Source organism: Protopterus annectens, chromosome 3.part0 (assembly GCF_019279795.1).
Source record: "Protopterus annectens isolate FY-2018-M chromosome 3.part0, PAN1.0, whole genome shotgun sequence".
Lineage (NCBI taxonomy): Eukaryota > Metazoa > Chordata > Ceratodontiformes > Protopteridae > Protopterus > Protopterus annectens.
This window is the reverse complement of record NC_056731.1, coordinates 663252967-663280636: the sequence shown is the minus strand read 5'-3', so window position 1 is coordinate 663280636 and position 27670 is coordinate 663252967. Positions and strand designations below refer to the sequence as shown.

Here is a 27670-nt window from a genome sequence, read left to right as displayed (position 1 = left end):
GTAACTGCATGTGCGATTTATTCTCTGAGCTGAAGACCATGTTTTCTCTATACGTGTATCCTGTAAATTTAATGTGTTTATTGTTATATAAATCACTATTGCTTCTTTTGTATTACTTTATATTTTCTGGGGCTTTTCTCCTCAGGTCTCCACTGAAAATGGGCTTCTGGCCCAGTCGGACACTACCCAGTTAACAAATGTAATAAATAAAAATAAATAAATGCAACCAGTTAACCCTACTCAAACTATTCCACTATACATCCAAACACTGTCTCTCTCTACACTTCCACCTACATGTATGTAAATATTTAAAAACCATCCTACACATTGCGTTAGCTGCTAATCAGTGGGGACATTCACCCCAAATCCTGGTCCTGCAAGAAAACTTATAACTGTCTCAATCCAACTTACATCTTTATTAAACTCCCAAAGGGGTACAACTGACCTACTAATACTTAATATTAACATAATAAGTATAGTAAACAAAATTGAGAAACTTCATGCAACCTTGTCCCTGTACTACCCTGATGTTGTCCTCACAGAAACCTGACTCAAGCCACATATTAATGACAATAAGTTTCTTCCCCAAGGGTATAATCTACTCAGGAAAGACAGGATAGCCAAATGGGGCAAGTGGGATTGTCATCCTATTCAAAAGCAACCTTACACTTTCCAATATAAGCATAAATCTTCCTACATTCAATGATGCAGAGATACTTTTCACTAAAGTAAAACTCAAAGCTCAAAGGCAACTAAATTTAATTGGCATAGACATTTCCCGTGGTAATAACAACATTGACCCACTAGAAGCAATTCTTCACTGGTCTTCCCACACCCTTCCTCGTGAAACACTTTAAAAAAAAAAAAAAGTATTTAAAAAGTCTTTGAAAGACTTTAACATTGACTGGTCCACATGTATCTCCCCCCTACCCATCACTCACATTAACATACATGACTTTACTCAACTAATCCAAACCCTGACTAGAATTGATAAATCCTCCAAGAAAGAATCCATTCTCAACTGGATTCTCACCAATCGGCCTATTCAACCCTATTACTCCACCTAACAGTCTCAGTGGCCACCAACCTACTTTCATTCTAGGCATCACTTAAAACCCACAAAAACCTCCACCCTGCAGCAAATATGCTATACAAAATAACTTCAAATCCCAGGACCTCATAACTGCTTTAAATCACTGTAACTTGTCACCCATCTTAAACCTTCCCTAGACAAAGCACTGGATTACTTTAACTCTACTTTCCCAAACATACTCAACCAGCTTGCCCCTACTAGAACTATAAGAACAAAGTACAACTATGCCCCTTGGCTTACCAAAAACTACCCAGCAACTCCTAAAACAGAGAGACAAGGTTTGGGAAACTTGGTGGCAAAACAAAACCAGTCTGAATAGGCAAAACTTTCAGAAACTAAGAAACAAATAAGAATTTACAAATGAAACTACTCTGATATAGAAAATAAGCTCAAAACTAACCCAAAAGAATTTTGGGCAGATATAAATAAAATACTACAGCCCGGGAAAACTTCCACCCCCTCCTCCTAATATTGACACCTCCACTACCAACATTGCAACTCAATTTAATGAGTACTTCGCCAACACCATTCAAAAACTGCTTAATACCACCTCTGCTACAACTCAAGCTAACTCCCAAACATCAGACTTTGATCAAAATGGTTTCTCCCTACAACCAGTCATAACTAATACAATATATAAATATCTAACAAAACTAAAACCCACTACTCTAGCAGCTGATAGACTTCCAAGTGAATTCCTCCAGACTGCTGTTAAAGCAATCTGTTATCCTGTATCTATACTAATAAACAGGTCCATAGTTAAACAACATATACCACCCCTCTGGAAAATATCTTGTGTAATTCCAATTCACAAAGGTGGCAACTCAAGTGACTTATCTATCATCCTATTGCCGTACTATCCCCCTCTCCAAAATCCTTGAGAAATACATTCACTACCAAACACTAAACTACTTAATAACTAATAATCTCCTAACTAAAGCACAACATGGGTTCCGCCCATACCACAGTACCACTACCGCCTTTATTAGTTTTTCCAGCACCATAAATCAACAGCGAAACATAGGTAATCTTGTCTGTTGTCTCTTCCATATTCTTAGACCTGTCCAAAGCCTTTGACACAGTTTCCCATTCTAAACTTCTAATTGCATTATCAGATCTCAATTGACACAACTCAGCACTATCATGGTTCAAAGAGTATCTCTCTCAAACTATCAACAAGCCATAAAATGGGCAAACACCCTTTCCCCCTCCTCCCTGTGAACTTAGGTGTCCCTCAGGATCAATCCTTGGACCCCTTCTCTTCTCCCTATTCACCAACAACCTACACAAAGCTATCTTCCATGCCATCCTGACCCAATATGCCGATGATTCTATCCTAATATGCCCTGCCCCAACACTTCAGCAATTACAACAAATCACCCAAGAATCCTTTCAGCAATAGAAAAATGGCTTTCTGACTCAAAACTAATATTTAATCCTAAAAAAACTCAACTAATGTTGTTCCATCCCTCTGAGGCTGTTGGCCCAATTCCATCTTTTAAAATAACATCGTCTGACATTACTCCCATCACACCTGTGACACATACTAAACTTCTAAGAGTAATCATAGACCAGAATATGAAATTTGACAAACATATAGCACAAACTATCACAGAGGTTCTCAAAAAGCTAGGTACCCTCTATAGATGCAAAAATTACCTAACCTCTGAAAGTAAAGTCACCATTTCAAGAACACCTACTGTGCACTCTTTTGTGTCTCCCCAGTACTAACCAATGTAAACAAAGGCGAACTAAATAAATTAACTATCTGCAATAACAAAATAGCAAAATTTGCTAAAGAATCACCATATAGATCCCATCACTGCCAAATCCTTAGAAAGCTGTCCTAGCTAGAATTGCCAAATCTAATAACTTTCAACCAACTTATCATGGCCCACCAAATCCTCTATCACCCTTTGAAAACCCCAGCCCTACAGGGACTCCTGCACTACTATGCTAGCAATCGACCACTAAGAAGTACCAACAAAGCACTAGTTGATGTAACTATAAGCAAATATAACTCGGGGGACTCTCTCTATGCTACTACAGTAGCTAAAGCGTGGAATGCACTCCCTCTTGCCATCCGGTCACTAGATAACACTTGTGGCTTTAAGCACCTTCTTAAGTTGCATTTAAATAACTCATGGTCTTGCATATGTGTACTTAACCTAGATAATACCTTCAAACCGTCTAAAACATACTTTCTCTTCTCCTAATTCTTTTAGGACTACTAGTCCATAAAGGAAATGTCATTATTATTTCAACTATTAGTACGGCTTACTCTTACACTTTACTGAATATTCCTGTGTATCTACTTATACTGCCATTGTATACTTTCACTATCAAACACTAATTTGAACTGTATCAATAGTCAAGAGTCTCAATTCTGTTTCTGCTTTATGCATGCTCTATAACTGCCAAATACTAATCGGGACTCTCAGTACTGTTTCTTCTAAATGCATGTTCTAATCCAGCCAAAAACATCTAACTACAAATGTTGTCCAAGATGTAAATGTTGCATTCTCTATTGCCTATACTTTCGCTGTTCATTGTTATTATTTTGGGATTTTACTGTATGCTGCCTGTACTCTCTATTTCATCATTGTATTTAAAACTGTACTTTAATATCTTATGTATTACAGTTTGGAGATTTTCTCCCTGGGCCTCCGCTGAAAATGGGCAATCCAGCCCAGTTGGACTTTTCCCAGTAAACAAATGTAAAATTAATTAATTTAATTAATTAATTAATTAATACACCACATCTTTTCGTTTTCACACCTTCAGTTTCTGGTCTGAATGTGTAGAAGGAGGTATAACTTGGTATGGCTAGGGTGCTCTCCACAGCCGTGAACAGGTCTCCATGACTGCACAAATGTCTGCATCTTCCAAAGTGAGGACTGCTTCCAGAGAGTGCAGTTTTGCGCTAAGACTCCTAGCATTTAGCAGCATAAACTTGAAGTTGTTTTTAGATGAAGTTTTACATCAGGAATTTTGTCTTTGAGACACTGTCTAAAAAAGGCACTACAGGGGTGGCAAGAGCCTTGGACAGTAGCCGAAATCCCAGGGGTGACAGATGAAGTCCATGTCTGGCAAAGCATTGAGGTCTGTTGGACATTTCATCCCAGCCTGACAGATACTGAATTATCTTAGAATGACACCAAAAGCTAAGCCAGTTATTGAAGTCAATCATTTTCTATTTCTATTGAGGCATCCTCCTAGGTGAAGGTAAAATGCTGCTTAAGGCTATGGCCATACCTGCCTGAGACGCATAGTCCAAGAGCTCAGTCATGTCTTTCTTCATACAGTCCAGAGTGGTACATCAAGTCATTCACACCAACATGAACCATAACTGAGTCATAACAGTACCTGTTGTTGAGAGACCTGAGTGCATGTGTGATATGATGTTGGCACCTAATAGACAGCTGACGTGACCTTTTCCAGCCTGGTGAGAGGGACATGTGTGTCTTCTGATGGAATCACCTTTGACTAATATGTTCATGCTAACAACTTGCTCATTGTCATATGGCCTGACTGTTGTGTAAGAGAGCATGGATTCAAGGTTCTTAATACAGTTGCATCTCTCACATGTTGAGTTTGTCTGGACTAGGAGTAAAGGGTTGCGGTGAACATTTGGCAGTTGCTACTCTGCCTCAGGATAACCTTGTTGACCAAGCTGGTGTTTGTAATATATTGTAGCTTTCTCATTGGGCTTTTGTTAAAAGATTTTTGACTAAACCCATTCAAACAAACCCTGTAAATGAAAGCAAACTGGTTCACTGTAAACACTGAGATATTACTTACACAATATTAGTATATGAATTCAGTGCTCATTTGAGTAAGTCTATAAAATGTACCAGTGGAGTATATTACAGTATTCCAGAAATACAGGACACTCACTATTTTTAAAATAGGCGTACTAATCTTTATTTATTTATCCTTTGTTGACATTGCCAATATTCTGGCAGATAGGTTCAGTGCAAATTTCTCCCTCCTCACCCCTAAAGATGTAGTAATTATCCCTGCTGAATATAACCTACCTGTCATCTCAGACATACAGGTGAAATCAGCACTCAACAAAGCAAAAAAAACAGCATCTATGGGACCCGATGGTATCCCCGGTTGCGTGTTACGTGAACTTCAAGATGAACTAAACCCGCACCTAAAAATGCTATTCAATCTTAGCCTCACTACAGGATATGTACCTGAACACTGGCGCAGCAACAGAGGGCCCACACCACACAAGGGGAAATTCTACTGACCCTGGTAACTACCGCCCCATAAGTCTGACCAGCCTGGTCTGCAAGGCTATGGAAAGAATCATCATGGAACTCATAAATGACGATATTGGAGATCTGCAGACCCTTGATCCCACCCAGTTCGGTTTTGTAAAAGGCAGATCCTGCCTCTTAAACCTGGTTGACTTCTTCGAGACAGTCACTAGTGCCATCGACGAGGGCAAGGCTGTCCACACTGCCTACTTGGACTTGGCTAAAGCCTTTGACATGATACCACACTCTGGCATCATAGACAAGCTCAGCAGCCTAAATGTAAATCCATATGTCACAAGATGGGTAGCAAACTGGCTAAAAAACAGAACCCATAAGGTCAAAATTGCTGGAGCCATGTCAGACTCAAAACCAGTCACGAGTGGTGTCCCACAGGGCTCAGTCTTGGGACCACTCTTATTCGGCATTTACTTCTCGGATGTGAAAGCAAATATGGGAGGATTATGGCTGACAAAGTTTGCAGATGACTGCAAACTGGGTGCCATAGTTGATTCAGCTGCTGACACACACATCCTACAGAAAGGGCTCACTGAAACGGACAACTGGTGCCGGAATCATGGCCTCAAACTTAATGCCAAAAAATGTATAGTCATCCCCTTTGGGAAAAACAAAGTATCCACAAATTATCACATAGACAATAACCCACTGAGTACGGAAGAAGTAATCAGAGACCTGGGGAACTCAAGTCGATAGTGACCTCTCCTTTGACAACCATGTTGCCAAAGTGGTCAGAAAGACATTCTACCTTGCCCATCTCATCATGAAGGGATTCTCATACAGATCAAAGGAGGTCATTGTACCTCTATATTCCTCACTTGCCAGGCCCATGATTGAATATAATGCTCCATTTGGGATGTATCTCACCCGGCACATGCAACAACTGGAAAGACCCCAGAAGTACCTCACCAAGAGGATCATGGGTCTCAAACATGTGCCTTATCCAGCTAGATTAAAGAAACTCCAGCTCTATTCAGTAGCATACCGCCTGCTCAGAGGTGATTTGTGCCTAACATATAGGGCCATGTCCAGCCAAGAACTGATGGACATGCTCCATCTGAAAAAATCCAGATCCACCAGAACCACATGAGCTAAAGATTTCAACCTCTGCACAAATATGAATAAAACATGCTGGAGGGATAGATTCATAACACAGAGGTTACCCGTACTCTGGAACAAAATCCCAGTTCATGTGAGACAGAGCCCTTCATTGGCACTGTTCAAGAAAAATCTCGATGCATGGATGGGAGATCGTAAGTTTACCCTGGGAGTCACCTCAGTGTCACTACTAGACAGAGGTATAGTTTACTAAATAATGGGGTCCCACATGTGTCACTACTAGAGAGGCGCAACTATATAATACGGGGTGGCGTAAGCCACATCATTGTTGGCTAGGCTTGTAAATGCCCCAGGGCAGATAGCCTAGTACACTACTATGAAACTACAAATGTTGTCCAAGATGTAAATGTTGCATTCTCTATTGCCTATACTTTCACTGTTCATTGTTATTATTTTGGGATTTTACTGTATGCTGCCTGTACTCTCTATTTCATCATTGTATTTAAAACTGTACTTTAATATCTTATGTATTACAGTTTGGAGATTTTCTCCCTGGGCCTCCGCTGAAAATGGGTAATCCAGCCCAGTTGGACTTTTCCCAATAAACAAATGTAAAATTAATTAATTAATTAATTAATTAATTAATTAATTAATTAATTAATTAATACACCACATCTTTTCGTTTTCACACCTTCAGATTCTGGTTTGAATGTGTAGAAGGAGGTATAACTTGGTATGGCTAGGGTGCTCTCCACAGCCGTGAACAGGTCTCCATGACTGCACAAATGTCTGCATCTTCCAAAGTGAGGACTGCTTCCAGAGAGTGCAGTTTTGCGCTAAGACTCCCAGCATTTAGCAGCATAAACCTGAAGTTGTTTTTAGATGAAGTTTTACATCAGGAATTTTGTCTTTGAGACACTGTCTAAAAAAGGCACTACAGGGGTGGTAAGAGCCTTGGACAGTAGCCGAAATCCCAGGGGTGACAGAGGAAGTCCATGTCTGGCAAAGCATTGAGGTCTGTTGGACATTTCATCCCAGCCTGACAGATACTGAATTATCTTAGAATGACACCAAAAGCTAAGCCAGTTATTGAAGTCAATCATTTTCTATTTCTATTGAGGCATCCTCCTAGGTGAAGGTAAAATGCTGCTTAAGGCTATGGCCATACCTGCCTGAGACGCATAGTCCAAGAGCTCAATCATGTCTTTCTTCATACAGTCCAGAGTGGTACATCAAGTCATTCACACCAACATGAACCATAACTGAGTCATAACAGTACCTGTTGTTGAGAGACCTGAGTGCATGTGTGATATGATGTTGGCACCTAATAGACAGCTGACCGTGACCTTTTCCAGCCTGGTGAGAGGGACATGTGTGTGTCTCACGATGGAATCACCTTTGACTAATATGTTTGGTTTTGTGGTTTGCCTTAAGGGCTTGACTGGTGAGACACTGGTGTTACATGTATTGTGTTCCGCAGAGGAATTATTATGTGTAACGTGCTCATGTTTGTGTTTGGGAGGTCTCTGGTGTTTAGGTATGTTTCTGGTAAGGACCTCATCATATGTAGGTATGTGTGATGTGGGTTTGAGTGGAGTAGGAGGTAAGGTGTGCATGCTAACAACTTGCTCATTGTCATATGGCTGTTGTGTAAGAGAGCATGGATTCAAGGTTCTTAATACAGTTGCATCTCTCACATGTTGAGTTTGTCTGGACTAGGAGTAAAGGGTTGCCGGTGAACATTTGGCAGTTGCTACTCTGCCTCAGGATAACCTTGTTGACCAAGCTGGCTGGGTATGTGTAGATGTTAATGCGCATCACTTAATGTCTCTTCATGTATATTATTGAATGTGTGTTTAAAAATGTTTGTAATATATTGTAGCTTTTCTCATTGGGCTTTTGTTAAAAGATTTTTTGACTAAACCCATTCAAACAAACCCTGTAAATGAAAGCAAACTGGTTCACTGTGTGGAAACACTGAGATATTACTTACACAATATTAGTATATGAATTCAGTGCTCATTTGAGTAAGTCTATAAAATGTACCAGTGGAGTATATTACAGTATTCCAGAAATACAGGACACTCACTATTTTTAAAATAGACGTACTAATCTTTATTTATTTATCCTTTGTTGACAAAGTTAGTCCCACTATGCTGGCCTATTTTCAGATGGTGTTTATACTAATACTACTAGGAGAAAGTTGACTAGGGCACTGGGGTACTTTCTTTGTTTTTTTGTTAAGTCCTGTGGGGTCTTTTTCTCTTTTCGATAGGTGCTGTTGGGTCTTTTGCATCCATCTGAGTTACCATCCACTCAAGCAGATGGAACCTCAGTATAATGTCTCATGGCACCCTCAGGAGTGCAGCACCCCCTAATGCTGCACTGCAGTGTCAACATTTTAATCACCTGAAGTAGAAATAGAACCTTTTGGGCTTCTAGCACAAAAGATGAGTATGCTACCCTGTTGCACCAGTGAAACTGCAAATCTGTTTTTAATTTTATGTAGTCACTTTTACCATTTAATTGCACACCATGAAATGTGCTTTAAAATTTCATTTTCTGCACTCTGATGTTGGTGCCAGTTACAGAGATATCTGGCTACTTTGTCTTGTCAGAAAGGGGTAAGAAAGGGTACAGAATTGTTAGTTTGTTAATGAAGAGCATATTTGATTATGAGTACACACGTGCACTTGTATGAATGATGATATCATGAATGTTCGAAATGTTAAAATGTCAACACTCATAAGATCGATAAAACATTTTGAATATTTGCATTACCAAAACACAAATCACTGGGCATCCAGAAGATTGCAGAACGGAAACAAATTATTTTTGCAATCTACAAACCATAACACTACCACACCACTTAGACCTAATTTGTCTAAATTAGACATGTCCAACCTGCGGCCCACTGGCCGCATGTGGCCCTCAGAGCTCTTCCATGCGGCCCTCAACCTCTAACTGCAACATCGATGTATGCATGCCCCAAAACACTTTTTTTTTGTTTGTTTTTCACTCCTGTGATCTGTAACGCTAATGTCGGTGTGTGCATGTGCCAAAGCACCCTTCTAGTTTTGTTTTTGAGCCAAAAAAGGGTCAGTGTGTTTACGCCATTATTTTGCACCGAACAATCAATGTGTGTGTTCCCGCTGAAGAGGGACTCATGTATGGATTTGCCGCTGTTGCCTTTGAAAGGGACAGCAATTACCTGTGTTAATAGGTAAGTATGGAGTGAGTGAGTGCATGCATGAAAGCAGAATTCTGTGTGTGAAAGTAGAAGAGGAGTGTGTGCGTATGTGTGTATATGTGTGCATGACAGAGAGAGACGCATGCACAAAGAGGTGAACAATGATCAGTCTACGTACTGAACACAAACAAGTGAGCTCACAAATATATCATACATTAAGAGTACACTTTCATTAAATTGCGGCTTTCCTGACAGGGAGAGTGTTGTATTGAACATGAACTCATACCTCTTAACTGTATGGATTTTCAAATAATGTCTGTATTTTTGCCTCATCTTCCAATTTGTGTCTTTTGCTTAGGAAATAAAAGTAGTCATCCTAGGTAATGCAGTTCCATGGAGTAAGAATGAGACAGCAGCCTAGGGTTAATGGGTCAGTAGTGGACTATGTGGGACTGTAGCATATAAAGTTGTATTGTTTTTTCAGAAAAACAAAAAAGCACCTAGTACTGTTTTTTCATTGGTGTGTTCTAAGCAGTGGTAGATTGGACAACAGTAAGCATAGCTTTGGCGGATCATCAATACTGGCAAATCAAGTGGGCACAATGTAATACTTTAAATGTTGGGGATTTTAGTGTGTATGTGTGTGCTTATGTGTTGGGAGTGCTGCAACAGTAGATGATTATTAGACAGAGACTTACGGACTGTGGAGAACATGTTTCTTTGTTTCAAAACCTAATACTTGGATACGCATGCCAGAAGTAGATTTTTTAAGACATAGCTTCTTGCCATTTACATTGGATGGATATTTACATTTAATGGACAATGTATTAGTGTGGGCCTGTGGGGTTCTGAAGGATGCCAAGTCTACCACTGCCAATGTCTTGTAAAATGACCTGGAAATGAATATCGGGATGTTACTGAAAAAAATATAGTAAGTGGGCTTAGAAATATAGTTTAATTAAACAAAGTGTACTTTCAATTTACAGGCCATAATTTAATTTATTTCAGGTAGTCCAGATACTGGTAGATTGTATACCATTAGACTTAATTAGGGAGAGCTGTCATTCTGGGGATACAAACAGCCCAAGTTTCAGTGAAAGCTCTGTGGTTGCTTGCAGGTAGGAAGTTTTAGGATGTTGATGCAATGCGTTTTATTTATTATTTTTAATACATTTGTCATTTCAAAGCATGGTTTTCTTTGATGCAAAAGAAGGCAGGACTGAATGAGCCATATAATGTTTAACTGACAATAATAGGATGGAAAGATTATAAGTGATGTATAATGTTTGTAGCTACAGTTGTTTCAATGGTGTCTGTAATGCATAACTATTTTTGGGCCTGTGTCCCACTTTTATTTTTCGCTTTGTCCAGATTTCTTGCTCTAAGGTTGAGAGGTATGGTTCCATACTAAACCAAAAGTTGTATTTACCTTGGAAGACTTTTTGGCATAATTATGAAAAACAGAGCCTTTTTAATATCTCTGCTTATTTCCAATATAAACTGCCATGTAACCTTGCAAATAACCTTCTTATTAAGCTACTTTACTTCTTTTGGAATTGACAGGTATGATTCATCTGCTAGGACATAAGCATAGAGTGCTAATGTGAGTTTGATTTCTTGCAGGAGTCTGTGGTTTACATAATCACAATAACTTTTTGTGTTTCTGGGTGTGTAATCAATTTAACAGTTTTAAAGATGTTTTCCAAAAATAAATAAATATATAATAAATAAATAATCCTGTCTACACTTTGAGCTATTGACAAAGTCTGGGAATTTGTTTTTTACAAAAGCAAAGGTCAGCATTACAGCGCAGTAAACTGTCAAGTCTGTAACATCTGCACAAATTAAAATGTCTGAATGTCAAATGGCTTTAGATTGGAGGGAAGTTTATTTTTATTTATTTTATTTTACATTTGTTTACCAGGAAAGTCCGACTGGACACAGGTCCATTTTCAGCGGAGGCCCGGGGAGAAAAGCTTCAAAAATAACACAAAATGATATAATACAATACATGACAGAGAGAGACAGCAAATTATGGATGTAGTACTCATACAATATGGCAGAGATTACATCTCGTAACAGTGAGAATCATTGAGGTACAGAATAAACTTAAAAACATTTTTTTTACAGTTATAATTACAGCAAGGCATATATCAATGAGTTAAGTTTTTAGGAGAAAGCTGTTTGTACATAGCTGAAGCTCTGAAACAATCTTTTGGTATGGATTAACCTGGGGATTGACACAAGTTATATGTTTACACCAGTATGTAACATTATAGTTTATGGTTTTCTTATTGATTTACGTTTTGCCGAGCGGTTGTTTGTTGATTTATTGATGGTCCTTTTGGTGGTGGGAAATTACATGGATGAATCCATCTCTATTATGATTTTTTTTTTTCAGATATTTTGACTTCCAGACAATTTCATTCAGTGAGTGGGTGTCATGTGATTACTGAGGTTGCCTATTTTACAAGTAGGGGCTTTTGTGTGTGTGTGTGTGTGTGTGTGTGTGTGTGTGTGTGTGTGTGTGTGTGTGTGTGTGTGTGTGTAAGAGAGAGAGATTTAATATGTATACTGAATATAATTTTGCAAATGGAATTCTTAGTTAAACATGCCCCTCTTTTTGGGCAACTAGACTTGAGTAACCAGTATTAGATCTTAGCCATCCAGCTGGGAAAGGTTAGTATGTGGATTTTGCATCTGGTTTGATGAAGGCTATGCTACTTACCCAAGGATTACATTTATGGCTATCCATCCAGCTGAACTACATTGTTTGATAATGAGAGTAGCTTTTTACAGAAGTTGAAGGTTTTTGTGTCAAGAACCTGTCCATAAAAACTGGCTTGTTTATGTTGCAATGAGGGCTGTGGTCTTTGTAGTGAGTGTTTTAAGTATAACCAGTATTTCTGAGGTAGAGGAAGTCTCTTAAGGCAGGATCTTTCTTAGCCTGGAAAGCAAGCCAATGATGAAATATATAGGGGCCAGTGAGAGACAGAGGAAAGCAAGAAGCATTTTAGTCTGTTTGGATAACTACGTGAACTTAGTCCTTTGAACTTTTTTGTCAGAAATGGTTGTAGTCTTTCTTTTGGCAGGGTGTTTTGCTGAGGCACATGCCAAAAGGGGCATTGCACTCAATAATGGCTCTTGTAAAGGAATAATACAGGGATGTTATGACCTCCTTGTCCCTGGATGAGATGCCCTTACTAATGAAGTGGGCCATGTAAAAAGTTTTCCTTACAACGGAGACAATGGGGTGGTCAAAAGTCAGGTTTCTATCAACCTGGGTGCCCAAGTACGATACGACTTATTGCGTGCTTACAACGTTGTTATTAATGTGATAATTTGTGGGGACATCACTCTCCTCAAAGGGGATGATGATGCATTTTTTGGCATTTAGCTTGAGGCCGTATTTCCAGCACTAGTTATTTGTTTGGGTGAGACCCTCTTGTAGCTTATTCAGAATTGTTTTAAGTCAGTAATATGAATTCTTTACTTTATTGCAAATTTGTTGGGTTATTTTTGTGGATTATAGCATTGTAGGACTGCTGGTGTTGACATTTTATGTAGTTGGACTGCTGGAATGGTTTTCCCAGTGAGAAATGCAAGTGCTGTAGTGAATATATGTTTATTTGTAAAAAAAAAAAAAAAATATATATATATATATATATATATTAACTAAGATGTTAGAGTTAACTGTTAGATTGGAGAATTAGAATTAGAATGAGAATTAGAATTTTAAGGCAAATATTAGGCATTTATTATATTTATTCATTGTTCAAATGCACCTACAGAACAGCCAGGAGGTTGACTGTGGTCTTCCGGAGCAACGAAAGAGTTAACTATATGATATATTTTATATGCGTCCCTAAGACCATTTCTGTTCACTCAATGCGGCCCTAGCAAGCCAAAAGGTTGGACACCCCTGGTCTAAATGGTAGTAGTGTTAAGGCTGTTTCTAATGTAAAGTGTATGGTTAGGGTTGGGGGCATGGACAAGGACTATGGTTAGCACACATTCCTTAGTAATGCATGCTAACCATAACTCTTGCTGTACACCTTACCTAGAAAATCCTTTGTAGAACAGTACCACTACACCATGCAGATCAGACACCCACTACACACACACACACACACACACACACACACACACACTAAATCTATCCCCTTACCTAATGCTTACCCTAATCCTTGTACAGTTGTTGACAAGCACATACTTGGTCAAATGATTGTCACTAAATCCACTGCTCACAAATATTGCCCTACAGTTCACTTTGTCGAGGAAGGCTATGTTCAACAAAATGAACTGTAACCATATATTGAAATTCTGCTTCTAGCAATGTTTATTGATGTAAAGTTAAAGTTCTGTATATAAATTTGGCTGATGATATTCCCATCTTTTAATTGCATGTACTGTATGTGAAGTTTCATACCTTTTCTCTGCAGATTCCTCTTCAAAAAAGCATTCAGATTAATTGTCCAGTATAAAAAATAAAAATCTTTTATTGTAGGGGAAAAGCTTTGCATTTTTTTGAATTTACCATTATAGCATTTCCTTGTTGGATTTGTAGTGTCTTTACCTAGTGTTTGTTTTGCTTTTAGAAATTTAGCATTTTACAGATTGTTTCATTAAAAGTTTCTTAACACTATTTTTTTGCAACTTCATATTGGTTAAAAATTTTGTCCATCTGCATGTAGAATTTTAAGAATTTTGTGTGTACTCTATTGTATCATTATTCCAGTAACTACTTAAACACTACAGAAATGTTTGATAATTTAGTTAGGTTTATTCGTGAATATTTCTAACACTACATTTGTAATACTTTTTATTTTTCTTTCTAGCACTGGCTTGACTATACAAAACCTATTAAGAAGCAAATTAAAAGTAAGTATATTTTTGCAATGCTTTTTATTCTTGTTTGGGTTCATATTAAAAAAGTAGTCACAAAGGTGAAGAATTTAACAGATATATCTGTCAAACAGTTTACTTACTTGTCCCGTATATGGCCACTTACTGTGACTTATGCATTTATTCAGCCATGCTTTAAAGCATTGTGTCATTTTAGTATCCAATGCTATTTTTGTCATTGTCTGAGGTTCTTCATTGTAGAAGTTTGCTGCTGCATATACTTCATAGTTGTTGGTGCTGCATTGCTGTGCTTCAACTCCTTTAGCTAGATCTGAAAGCAGCCAGCTGTTCTGTCTATACGTGCATGGTTTAAACTGTTGTGATTCTTAGAATTCTTGCATTCAAAGGTGCATCACATGCCAAATCCTTTCCTTTTACCATTTTTGAAGGTACTTCCTTATTATAGCAGCCCCGGTGATAGCGTCTGTGGTTGCCTGCATGCCTTCAACTAATTGAAAACAACTCCATTCATCAGTTTTGAATGTTCTGCTAGAAACAGCTTCTAAATTACTTGCTTTTGTTAAAACGTCTACTTTAAAAGTCAAGTGTAATGACGCAAAACAGAATGCAGCTTTCAGGGTTCCCTGTTGCTACTTCCTTATTATAGTGTCCCCAGCGATAGCATCTGTGGTGGCCACAATAAGGAAGTACTCAATTTACTTGTGATCTTATTTTATTTTTGTATAATGTTATAAACTGAAACAAATACAAGCAAGACATTGTAATCGTACACAATTTATGACCAGTGTTTGGACAATGGATAATATGTATAGCTGCACTAGAGAAAAGTAGTCTGAACCTTGTCTAATGGAAATTGCTGATTTTACAGCTTTTATTTAGATGTAATGGATGTTTAAAAAATTCTGACCGTTAATGTTAATAACATGAAAGGATGGTGTTACTAGCTTCTGCAAAATATCTAAATGCAGACACAATCCGTAATAGAAAAGGAACCATTTAAAAAAAACATAAGGTTCTCGTTTTCAGTTAATAAGTTGGCTGTTTAGCCTTTTTCTACTGCAGCTAGAAACTGCTCAATAACCTGTTTTGCCTTCCGTCCCTCATTTAATGACATAACCAAATATGTACACAACCGTTGTGTAAACTGAGGGTTTAAAATAACCCACCGAAACAGTGAAATGTTAATTTGGTACTTCCTTATTGCGCAACCACAGACACTATCACCAGGGCCGCTATAATAAGGAAGTACCCTTTTGAATCCTGATTAGTTTTTTAAAACAGTGTGGAGTCTCTCTCACGCTAAGCAGTGGTTTGTAAGTTGGTTTATTGAAGAGTTCTGTGCTGATCTTGGCCTCCTAACCTCCTGTAATAGCAACAGTTAAGTTTGTAGAAGATTTAGTCATTTCATAGACTTATATGATGTAAACCTTTTCTGTGTAGGGAGGATTTTGATGTTAATTTAATTTAGGATAGTATTCTAAGCCTACTGTATGTTTGTCTGCATGACAAACAGCTTTGGAAATGATTGTAGTAAAAGGATTTTAGAAACATAGTTACTGTCTCTGTTTTTTTCTTTTTTGTTTGTTTTACACAGCCGGGAGATGTCCAACTATAGATAAGTTAAATTAACTCTGACTCTCCAAAATTAGTTAAAAATTAATAACTTGAAGTGTCAGCCGGAAAAGCACAAAATTATAACTTGGAAAGGTGCTTCTTTTTTGCTTCAAGGTGAGTTTCGAGGGCAGGCTTCCATAGTAGTTACAAGTGGCGGCCTTATTCTAAATAAGTCAATATCAGTTGCTTTTCACAAGACATTTTTTATTTATTCTGAATTGTTAAAGTTGGATGTTCAGCCTATCACATTTGTATTCCAATCCCGTATTTTACAGTAGCAGTACACAGAGCCATGTTTTGGACAAATGAAGCTCTGGGGTGTCCAACCTTTTCAGTTGCAAGGGCCGCATTGAGTCAACAGAAATGGTCTGGGGGCCACATGTAAAATATATCATTGCAAACGGCAAGTGAGGACAAAAAAAAAAAAAAAAAAAAGGTCTCTAACGACGCGTCGTAAACTGAAGAGCAAAAGACCCCAGGTATATGCGGACTAATACAAAGTCGAACCATTGGCTGTATTGTAGGTGAATTTGAACAATGAATAAATTAATAAATGCATAATATTTGCCCTAAAATTCAATATCTCATTCTAATTATTAAAAAAAACAGTTAAATCTAACATGTTAGTTTAACATCAAAGTTTATTTGTAAAAAAAAATTAACAGGTACGAACCTTTCAATTTGTATGAGATCACAGCCCTTAAGACTAAACAACACACCTGATACACTTGTAATAGGTGACTCTCTATCATCAGGCACTCTGATGTCCCGCTCACCAGGCTGAACAAGGAGAGGGTCACGGTGAGCAGCCTGTCGGGCGCTAGGATCCGCCACATAACACAAGCACTCAGGTCACTGCAAGGCAAGTACAAATATGACTCAGTCATTGTCCATGCTGGTGTGAATGAACTGAGACGTACCTCCCTGGACTACATGACAAGAGACATAAAGGAGCTCTCTGAGCATGTAGACCAGGCCGGTATGACCCTGACCTTGAGTAGCATCTTACCCTCACCAGGCCCATAATTGAGTACAATGCCCCTTTTGGGATGTACCTTACCAGACACCTGCAGCAACTGGAAAGACCCCAAAAGTACCTCACCAAGAGGATCAAAGGGCTCAAACAGATGCCATATGCTGCCCGGTTAAAGAAACTCCAGCTCTACTCAGTGGCATACCACCTGCTCAGAGGCGATCTGTGCCTGACGTATAAAGCCATGTCCAACCCGGAATTAATGGACATGCTGCACCTGAGAAAATCCAAATTCCATCGAGCTACGCGCTCGAGAGACTTGAACCTCAGCACTGAAATAAATAGGACATGCTGGAGGGACAGATTCATAACCCAGAGGCTCCCTTCATTCTGGAATAAAATCCCAGTCCAGGTTAGGCAGAGTCCCTCATTGACTCTCTCTAAGAGGAATCTTGATGAGTGGATGGGAGATCATAGATTTACTCCAGGTATCACTTCTGTGTCACTGTTAGACAGATACACAGTATATTAACCTCGAAAAAGGGCATAGCAAAATTCATTTTAAAATGGGTGGCGAAAGCCAAACACACTCTGGCTAGGCTTGTAAATGCCCTAGAGCAGATAGTCTAGTATGAACCTATAATGTTTGCTCATGTATACTACTGAATGTCTTTAAAAATGACGACAATATGTTTTTCTAGGGCCTCCTTAGAAAAGGGTTTTTTGACTAAAGTTAAACCCAGTCTGACAAACCCAGTAAAAAAGTAATATGAATAAAATATTTTTTAAAAAAGCAGATAAAGTGAGAAGAGTAAGACTGAAGCCCTCACGGCATCCAATAAGTGAAAAAAACAAAGTTAATGGAAACAAGTGGCATATACTAACTTGGAAATGTTGCATTTAAGACATCTGTAACAGTAAAACACTGTCTGCAAGCACTACTCAATTTATGTTTATCAGCCTGAAGACGTGTGCCATGCTGTATTTTGAATAAAGACTTGGATTTGTGATGCAGATGTGTGTTTACATCCCTCATTCATACAGGTATATTTTTACCAACAAAATATTCAGTGCTGATAGGAGTTGATAATTAATGGCATTAATACACAAAAGTAAAAACAGCAGTCTGAGAAGAATAATCATCGAAAGTAACTAAATAGATCTATCAGATCCCACCATTAAAAAATAGCAAGATGCACTTTAAGTTGTACAACAAATGTAGAAGTCAGCAGCATTAGAACTTTAATATGTACAGCTCAATTTTACAGTTTTGCACACCACTGCTCTTTTGTTACTAAATCAAATGTTCATCAGATAACCGTATGGATGACATTTAACAGTACAGGACTTCAATGCTGAAGAACACAGACCTCCATATACTTTGTTTAGTAGCTCTTTCATTTGTCTCACTTAAGTATCTTAATCCTCCAATATTTTTTATGCTCTGTCTTTTTTTCTGAATAATTACTTTCAATTTATTCTGTGAAGCTCTACACTACAGTACAGTTTACAAAAGGGGGGCCCAACAAACTTTTTGCGTTAAGTCAACATTCTTATCAATCTTTGCAAGAATTCTTAGATTCCATATCCTACATCAAATGCAGTCTGACAATACCACAAACGCAATGCCAGTTTGCTATCCAGATTTGACATTATACAATCTTTTCCTTGAGGATCTTGTATGTAACCAAAGTTAGCTTGTTTGCATATTGTCCCGCTTGATTAACGACTCAAATACCATTCCTCTTCCAAATATTTTAATCTTGCCAATGTACAGTAAACTTTCACAACCAGCTCTAGTTCTATCAATTATGCCGAGAAACCATTCCAAACCAAAAAACACACAACACTTGCAGGAAATGACAAAACAAGAAGAAAATTATTTAGCTTACCTTTTACTGATGGAGATGTAGTCACTGTGACTGTAATGTAAAATAAAATAAATCCTCCTTTGTCGCCACGATCTCACTCCTTAACTAACGCAAATGTAAAAAACGACTGAACGGTGTTTTGGCGCATGCGCATACCAGCGGAAAGATGCTGGCATAAAAAACCATGAAAAAAGTAAGTTGGCGCATGCGCAGAACAGCTGAAGTACGCGGATGTGTAAACATACGAAAAAAAAGTTAAATTTCAATTAAATTTCAATTTAAGGGTCGCGGGCCGCATGAAAGAGCTCTGAGGGCCGCATGCGGCCTGCGGGCCGCGGGTTGGACACTCCTGCTCTAGGCAGGGTAATGAATCTGCTCCCCCCCCGCAAGCCATTCCAGTGTCCCATTACTTGCCTATTTCTCCCAGTTACCATAAACACTGTTAAAACCTGTGTGCACACTATTTTCTTCTTTACTTATACAGTGATTACAGTTATTTGGATTAAAATTTTATTTCATATTTTATAACACAAACACTGATAACCATTTACTAAACAAAATAATCTCACTGAAAACAGACAACATGAACAACAGTAAACTTTTCTGCTCTTGAAACTCACAGTCATTGAAACTGCATTGAAGCCCACATTCAAAGAAAATGCATTAGGCCGGTGACAGGTTAAGTTTACTTTTGGGCTGTTTTCCAAACCATAGGCCCCTTGTATGTGCTTTTAGGACCCTGCATATTTATTTATTTCATAGGTTCATAGATTAGTACTATTATATTTCTTTACTAGGAAAGTCCAACTGGGCAATACACATTTTCAGCGGAGGACTGGGGTGAAATGCTCCATTTGATTACATTACAATATACTTAGTTACAGGTAAACACAGAATAGCTACATTTTTATTTACATTTTATACACATATAGTAGTTACAGTTGTACATTATAAGATTTTGCAGAGGTAGAAGTTACTAAAGAGAAAGCCCACATGCAGCTTACCAGTGTTCTTTGATTCACCTTCCTGATCATATCCAGTTATATTTCTTGTATAATACAGCACTTGTTAGAGTGCATTTTAAAAATTGTAGTTTTGAACATTTTTCCAGTAAGCAATGAAACATATGAACCATTAATGACAGAGCTACCCATTTCAGAACTTTTCAACCATGAAAGACCACTCATACTTCTGTCACTACAATCCACCAGTATCAGTCAATATGCACAATCTCTTCAAAAATAAGTCATCTGAATAATTCCACATTAAAGAGGTAACTAATGAAGTGGTTGCTGCTGGCAAACAAATTTGCATTTCAATGTTTCATCTACAAGTTCAGTGCCTGCTGTCCGTGAGGAACACATTGCCTGTGTTATATTTAAAAATGGTAAGCTTGAAATTCACAAACACCAACTCCAAACTGTAAAATCCACAATATAAAGCAGCAGGACCCAGAAACTGCAACTAATCCAAATTTATTCACTGTTCTCATATCAAGGCTGAGAGATTAAGTACCTTTTTCTTGCCGGCATTGTTCTGCCTGTGTTTTTATTAGTAATACAGCTACTCTCTACCTAAAATCTATGAATAGGAGGTTGGAATTGAAATGTTTTGCAAGTTGCAACACTGAGAATGTGGTTTATTGTGCTACCTGCATGACCTGTGATTGTTACTGTATTGGCAAAACTAACCATAGTTTAAGGGAGAGGATTTTGGAACATGTAGGTGATATCAAGAAAGGTAAACAAACTAATGCACTGGCCAAGCATGTTACTGAAAAAGGGAATGAACATAAATTTAAGTTTGCTGTTCTGGAAGTATTATGTGAATGTCTGAGGCTTGGTGATTTAGTGAATCTGACAGAATGTGCAGAACTAAGGTGGATTGTCAGTCTAAATGTTGACAAACAGCCAGGTTTGAATGGGTGTGTTTCCATTAAACCTGTCTTTAAAGGGAGTAAATTTCCTCATTGAATTTTTCAATTAGATATGTCATGCAATTTTTATATTTAAATGGTTGTTTTGACTGTTTTTGTTGCAAGTGTGATGAAGCAGCAGTTTTACTGTGAAAGCACTAACTTTGTACATTAAATCTTTTATTCTACAGCTGTGTTGGTCAGCTTTATATTTTTATTTTTTAGTTTCTTGTGTATTTTGTCTACCTTAACTGGGCAGTGGCACTTTTTATTTTTTTATATTACCTTATTTTAGACTAGTCTGGGTTCAAGACAGAGGCAATTACAAAATCCTTGTCAAAATGTAGTTATACAGCCTTGTTATTTGGGGCCCTGAGTTCCCCAGAAGTTCTGATTTGCATATTCTGTGATGCAGTTATCTCTCTCAAAATAACAGATGACTGTTAAACGGAGCGAGTGACAACAGGGTCAGTAAATTTCAACCAGACAGCCGCCACCAAACAGTCAACATTTCTTTGTACAATTCATATATCTGATTGTGATAAAAGAGGATGACCATGTAATAACTTTCTCCTTTGTTCCATACAAGTAGTTGACACACATTAAAATAGTACAAATTGCTTAACATAATCACATTTGTCCTGTAAAGTCGGAATTATAAGCAGGCAGCAGCTAGTCATTTCTTTCACAGTAGACAACCACAGCAATTATGTATACTCTGTGTGTGCATTTCAGTGAAGTAGTCCATCTTTCTTCTCACAAATGCATATCGTCACTAATTCTGCAAAGCCAGATAGTGACTGTTTAAATGGTGCCAATGACAACAGGGTCAGTTGCTTTCATGCAGGCAACCTCATCCCTCACTAAGCAGTTATAGCCATAATGTCTAATGTAATGTTATTTCATGTAATCCACACAAAAAAGTTGCCACACATTAAGTATTTGAATTTAAGTTGCTCCACACAAATAAAAAAGCCAGAGAAATATTGTCAATGCCAATATATCTGATTAATCACTGCCATCAATATTAAAATAGTAGTGACATATCTCACCACACTATTCCTCTCACCTCAACTTTCCACTCTAGATGGGAGGGTGGCCTAATGGTTAAGGTGTTTGCCTTACAAACACAAATACTTATGAAATATCTGGTTAATCACTACCAGCATTAAAAAAATAGTAATAACACTTTACTAACTGTGCCATTCCAATTTCCCGCCTTATATAAGCATTGTAGATTGCTATTTTTTCTGTAAATGAAAAAAGAAAAAAAAAAGAAAGATCTCCATCAGGCGGCTTTGTACCTTACAGTCGAATGTTGTAAGGTCTATACTGCTATGACCTTGCAACATTCAGGGTTAACCTTATGTAAGCTGACTTTAAAAGTTTTCAAGTCAATTGGAGCACCGCCCAGCTGGAGTGCACCAGGTGTATTTTCATTTGGCTGGTTGCCTTTTTTTGTTTTAGAGCAAAGTAAGATTGCTCTAAAAAATAAATAAATTAAATAAATGGAGAATAGAGTGCCTAGTTCACCTATGTATAAGTCCAGCTTTGAGTTTACTAGCTGGCTCTAGACACCACGTAGATATTTTAGAGTCCTGCTTTCACAGTAACTGGATAGATGTTAGTCTGTCATGGGACACCTCATCTAGCAAAATGTTTTATGTGAGAAATGATGAGCAGCGACGTGCACCAGCTATATTGGGATTAATTAATAAATTCTTTAATAAATAATAATGAAATTCATTAATTACTAGGTATTCTAAAAAAGCCATCTGCAGTGATTTTGCTGCAGTGCAGGTTCTAAAGCAAAGTGAAGCTGTCAGAAAGATATTTTGATTTGTTCTACTCCAAAATCTTGTTACTTTTAAATGTTAATTTACACTTGAAATGCTGACTCATAATTTGCTTTACTTGGTGTAGGATGGATTGTGATAGTAATCTGTTTCCTTTGTCACCTTGTCATACCAGTGAGAGGTCTTCCTTTTTCTCATGCTTTGCCAGGTATAATCATTATATACGGTTTTATTCAGTACTTTAAACACTATTCAAAAACCTAATTTTCCTTTTTCTTGCCAGTATTGGTGGGAGTGAGACTGAGTTTCAGTCCGACTCAAATATATTTTATATGTCGTCAGTTATTGTGCGCTTGCAACTTTTTATTTTCTTTCATATGAAATCCCAGTTATACTGTTTATCTTGGATTTAAGTAGTTAATTTTTCTTCCATTTTATTGAGTTGAAGTCTGCTTTTTAATGTGGATAGCAGCAACAATACTATATTTTAGGGTGATATATTGGGTCGTGCAAATTTATTTATTTTATTTTATAATTTCAATTAGTCAATTGTTAATTGGTTAATTGGTTGACCATTTTAGTATATCAAGGTTGGGGTACCACAGTGTATTTGTTCTGAAGAAGTACTATGTACTTTGGGGATGAAAGCACTTAACCTTTGGATTCTGTATTTCTGGTTTTATTGAATTTATATCTAATAAATGGAGATGGTTTGCTGATTTAATTTTCACTTGGTCTCTACATTTGGTTATTTGTTTTATCGGAGTAGAGTTTTATACTTGTACTGTACTGTTTGGAAGAAGTCCTGCTTCTGCATTATTAATAATAACCCAGCCACCTGTCTAGACTAGAACTTCTGTTCACTTGATCATTTAAACAGTATTATTCTAAGAGAATGTTAAAATAAATCCTCTGTCTTTACTAATGGTATGAAAATATATATAGATGCAACAGTAATCCTTAAGCTCTAAAGAGCTGTTATTAGTTTTGTGGTAGAATGGTTACATCCGTTCTGCGGTAGAATGGCTACAGTAGTTCTGCGGTAGAATGGTTACATTAGTTTTGTGTTAAAGAATGTTTACATTAGTTCTGTGGTAGAATGGTTACATTAGTTCTGTGGAAGAGTGGCTATAGTAGTTCTGCAGTAGAATGGTTACATTGGTTCTGCGGTAGAATGGCTACAGTAGTTCTGCGATAGAATGGTTATATTAGTTCTGTGGTAGAATGGTTGCATTAGTTCTGTGGTAAAATGACTACAGTAGTTCTGTGATAGAATGCTTACATTAGTTCTGCTGTAAATGGCTACTGTAGTTCTGCTGTAGAATGGTTACATTAGTGCTGTGGTACAATGTTTACATTAGTTCTGTTGTAGAATAGTTACATTAGTTATGTGGTAGAATGGTTACATTAGTTCTGTGATAGAGTGGCTACAGTACTGCAGTAGAATGGTTACACTGGTTCTGCGGTAGAATGGCTACAGCAGTTCTGCTGTAGAATGGTTACATTAGTTCTGTGGTAGAATGTTTACATTAGTTCTGTGGTAGAATGGTTACATTAGTTCTGTGGTAGAGTGGCTGCAGTAGAATGGTTACATTGGTTCTTCAGTCAAATGGCTACAGTAGTTCTGCATTAGAATGGTTACATTAGTTCTGTGGTAGAATGTTTACATTAGTTCTGTGGTAGAATGGTTACATTAGTTCTGTGGTAGAGTGGCTGCAGTAGTTCAGCAGTAGAATGGTTACATTCATTCTGTGGTAGAATGGCTACAGTAGTTATGTGGTAGAATGGCTACAGTAGTTATGTGGTAGAATGGCTACAGTAGTTATGTGGTAGAATGGCTACAGTAGTTATGCGGGTGAATGGTTACATTAGTTCTGTGGCAGAGTGGCTACAGTAGTTCTGCAGTAGAATGGCTACAGTAGATCTGCGGTAAAATGGCTATAGTAGTTCTGCGATAGAATGGCTACGGTATTTCTTCTGTAGAACGGCTATAGTAGTCCTGTGGTAGAATGGTTACATTAGTTCTGTGGTAAAATGGCTACAATAGTTCTGCAGTAGAATGGTTACATTAGTTCTGTGGTAGAATGTTGTGCTTTGTGATCAACCTTTGACCCAAGAGCTTGATGTGGCTTGTTGGTGATGGCCATCCCAACATGGTACAGATACTAAAGTGGTAAATCACATTTAATACTTACTATATTTGCAGTGTTTGGATTAGTACAGAATTTAAATGGTTATTGTTAAACCTATTCAGTGAGATAACCCATACTGCATAAAGTCAGTGAAAAGAAAATGAAGTATCCAGCTCCCACTGTGGAAAGAACTGCATAGTACTGTTGCAGAAGCAGGTCATGCTGAATAACTATGCAATAAATATCCACAGCATGCAAAACAGTCAATGTACAATAACGAGATGTAGCTGTACTGTGTAGCAGCGCTTTCCAATAAATCTGTTTTTCATCAGTTCGATACTGTTATAAAACACAACATGTAGGCAGCTTGTGATGCTTGAAGTCTTGGCAGTAACACTATATCTAAGTCATCCTTTTAACTTGCATGCATACAAACACACAGTTATGCCATGTGCATTTTTAGACTTAGTACAACATTTATAGACATAGTCTGTTTTTGACTTCTGTGGAAGGGATTCCAAGAGTTTTAGGCAAAAAACTCAGTAGAAGTGGTTGATATAGTGCAACTTGTTTGGGACTTCTGTACTGAAGGGGTGCACATAGGAAGGGATTATAAGTTACATTTGTTGGTTCTTAGAGAGTCTTTGTTATGGGCAGGGATTTTTTTGTTTCTGAACATTAAAAGACAGAGATATTAGTATCTGATCGGCTCACTGTTGCACTGCAAAGCAGGAGGTTTTGGCTAAAAGTGAGCAGTGATGCTCAATGTGTAAGCTGAGATGACAAATCTACAGAAAAATGTGGATGTTCTTTGTGTTTCACTGTTGCAGTCATCACCTGTGGGTTCTTCCTGCTGTGGTAGCCCTCGGCCGGCCCGAATACTAGAGTCAGTGTCTTTCTGCATCAGCTGCTGTCGCTTGCTGACTGATGTCAGGTCGTCAGTGCTATAAAGCAAGGCAGCCAACACCATTACATCAGTCTTACTTGCCGTGGAGCCCATAGCATAAGCAGTTATCAAGTGTGCCGGTCGGTCTCTACCAGAGTTTGAACTACAGCTGAAAACGTCTAAGTACCCCACTGGGGATCCTTTTTTCTTGCACTAACCATTGTTCAAAAAAGTTAACAATTGTCTCGCCTGTGGAAAGCAAATCCCACACCGAGACTTCCATTCATACTGTGTCACTTGTTTAGGCCCAGACCACGACGTCCCCCATTGTCGGTTCTGTGCCCTCTTTAACCCGAGAACCATTCGTCGTAGAGTTCTTATTGTAGACAGGTATTTTCTTCTTCTGCCTTCGCATTCCGAAATGGCATCCATCAGCCAACATTCCATAGACATTCTGAAAAAATGTAAAGATAGAGACAGACCACACAAGGCTAAGCCTTCTGATGACTCCACCGCTAAGCAGGTCGTCAGTTCTCCGGAATTCAGTGAGGTGCCTTCGCAGGTCCAGATGCCCAATCTGATACCTTCACAGTCCTCTACCGAGACCCTTTCGGAGTCCGGTATGCTGCAGAAATCTTCTTCGTCTTCCGAGCCTTTGGTTGTCTCCGGCTCGGTTGGGTCCGGACCGGCAATGCAGGCACCAGCTTCCGAGGAGGTTTTTTCACAATAAGGGATAGGTAATATTCAGATGGGCTGGAAGTGAACCCTTTATGGGTTACATTTCATCCTTCAGGAATAAGAAAATTAGATTTTTCTGTAGTAATTGAATGTCAGGTTTTGATGAAGCCATTTCCCAAGCTGTCTGAATTACAGACTGGACTAAATGAAGGTCAAAAGATGTGCTATATAGGAGGGGTTGAAGGAGAGCTTTCATCCTAAATATCACTGGTTTTGTTTTTCCTGTGTAGTGAATGTTTCAGAGTAGTACACAATCAGTCCAGTATAGCATTGTTTCTGAGAAATAATCTTAACAGCCACACAGAAGATGTATAGAAAATCTAAGTGATACAGATCTGTTAGAATGATGTGTCAGTGTATAGCTTTTAGATTTTTTCTTTTTACCCTGCCAGCAATTATATGTGAAAATATGATTTTTAAAAACAACATTCTTTGGGTTTCTTTTCCATGTAACAGTGACTGTAAAACAATACATCTCTGAGTAATCTGTTCTTTCTAAGCTGTTGCTGTGAGTCTGAAATGCTTAAAATTAACTAAAGGATAAAAACTGGAGATGATGATATTTCTAATTGAAAAAATTGTCATTACAAACTTAGGCTTAAGGATCACACTAGCAGGACTCTAATCACTGTGCTAACAGTTTGCTTTCTAAATCAATTAACAGAATAGAATACTGCAACAAGTGATGGTTTACCTCAGAAAACTGTTCTCTTTCTAAGAAAATTCTCAGCCTCCTGTATCAGAATTTTTATTAATAGAATCTTAACAATTTTTTTTTAAGTTAAAGCCTAATGATATCCTGTTGTGGAGCACATGTAGGAACATTTGAATAGTCACGTAAATAACTCTCAAGGGAAAAAACGTGTTTTACAGATAATTCCATTTTCTCTCTGTAGTCGTCTTTGGACGAGAATATTGATGGTCTGAGAAAAGCAGAATTTAGTAATCCAATATACTGTTAATTATATGTATTGTGTTCTTTTCTTATACCTCTATAGGCTACACTTATTTGAATTGTACTTTACTTTGTATTTTAGATTTATCTTCTTTATTAATGTTCCCTTGAGCCACTATATCATGTTTTATTGTAATGAATGATTGCTGTTTCAGCCTAATTGGCCTGGGTTATGGCTGGAAAGGGTCTGCAGACTAGAGTTAAATCAATCAACACAGACATTATTCTACAATGCCTTAATGGTTTGGAAATGTACTGCTTCATGTCAAAGGCTACTGAGAATTGTTTTAAGCTGCCCA

At 37.9% G+C, this 27670-nt stretch overlaps 1 protein-coding gene across 1 annotated transcript in view; it reads left to right on the top strand.

Annotated features, from left to right (window-relative positions):
- Positions 1–27670, top strand: part of LOC122796516 (band 4.1-like protein 4B) — a 2320263-nt gene that overhangs the window by 1084649 nt on the left and 1207944 nt on the right. The window contains exon 3 of the mRNA XM_044065074.1: positions 14464–14506. Coding sequence (XP_043921009.1) covers positions 14464–14506 — 43 coding nt within the window. The remainder of the gene's footprint in view (positions 1–14463; positions 14507–27670) is intronic.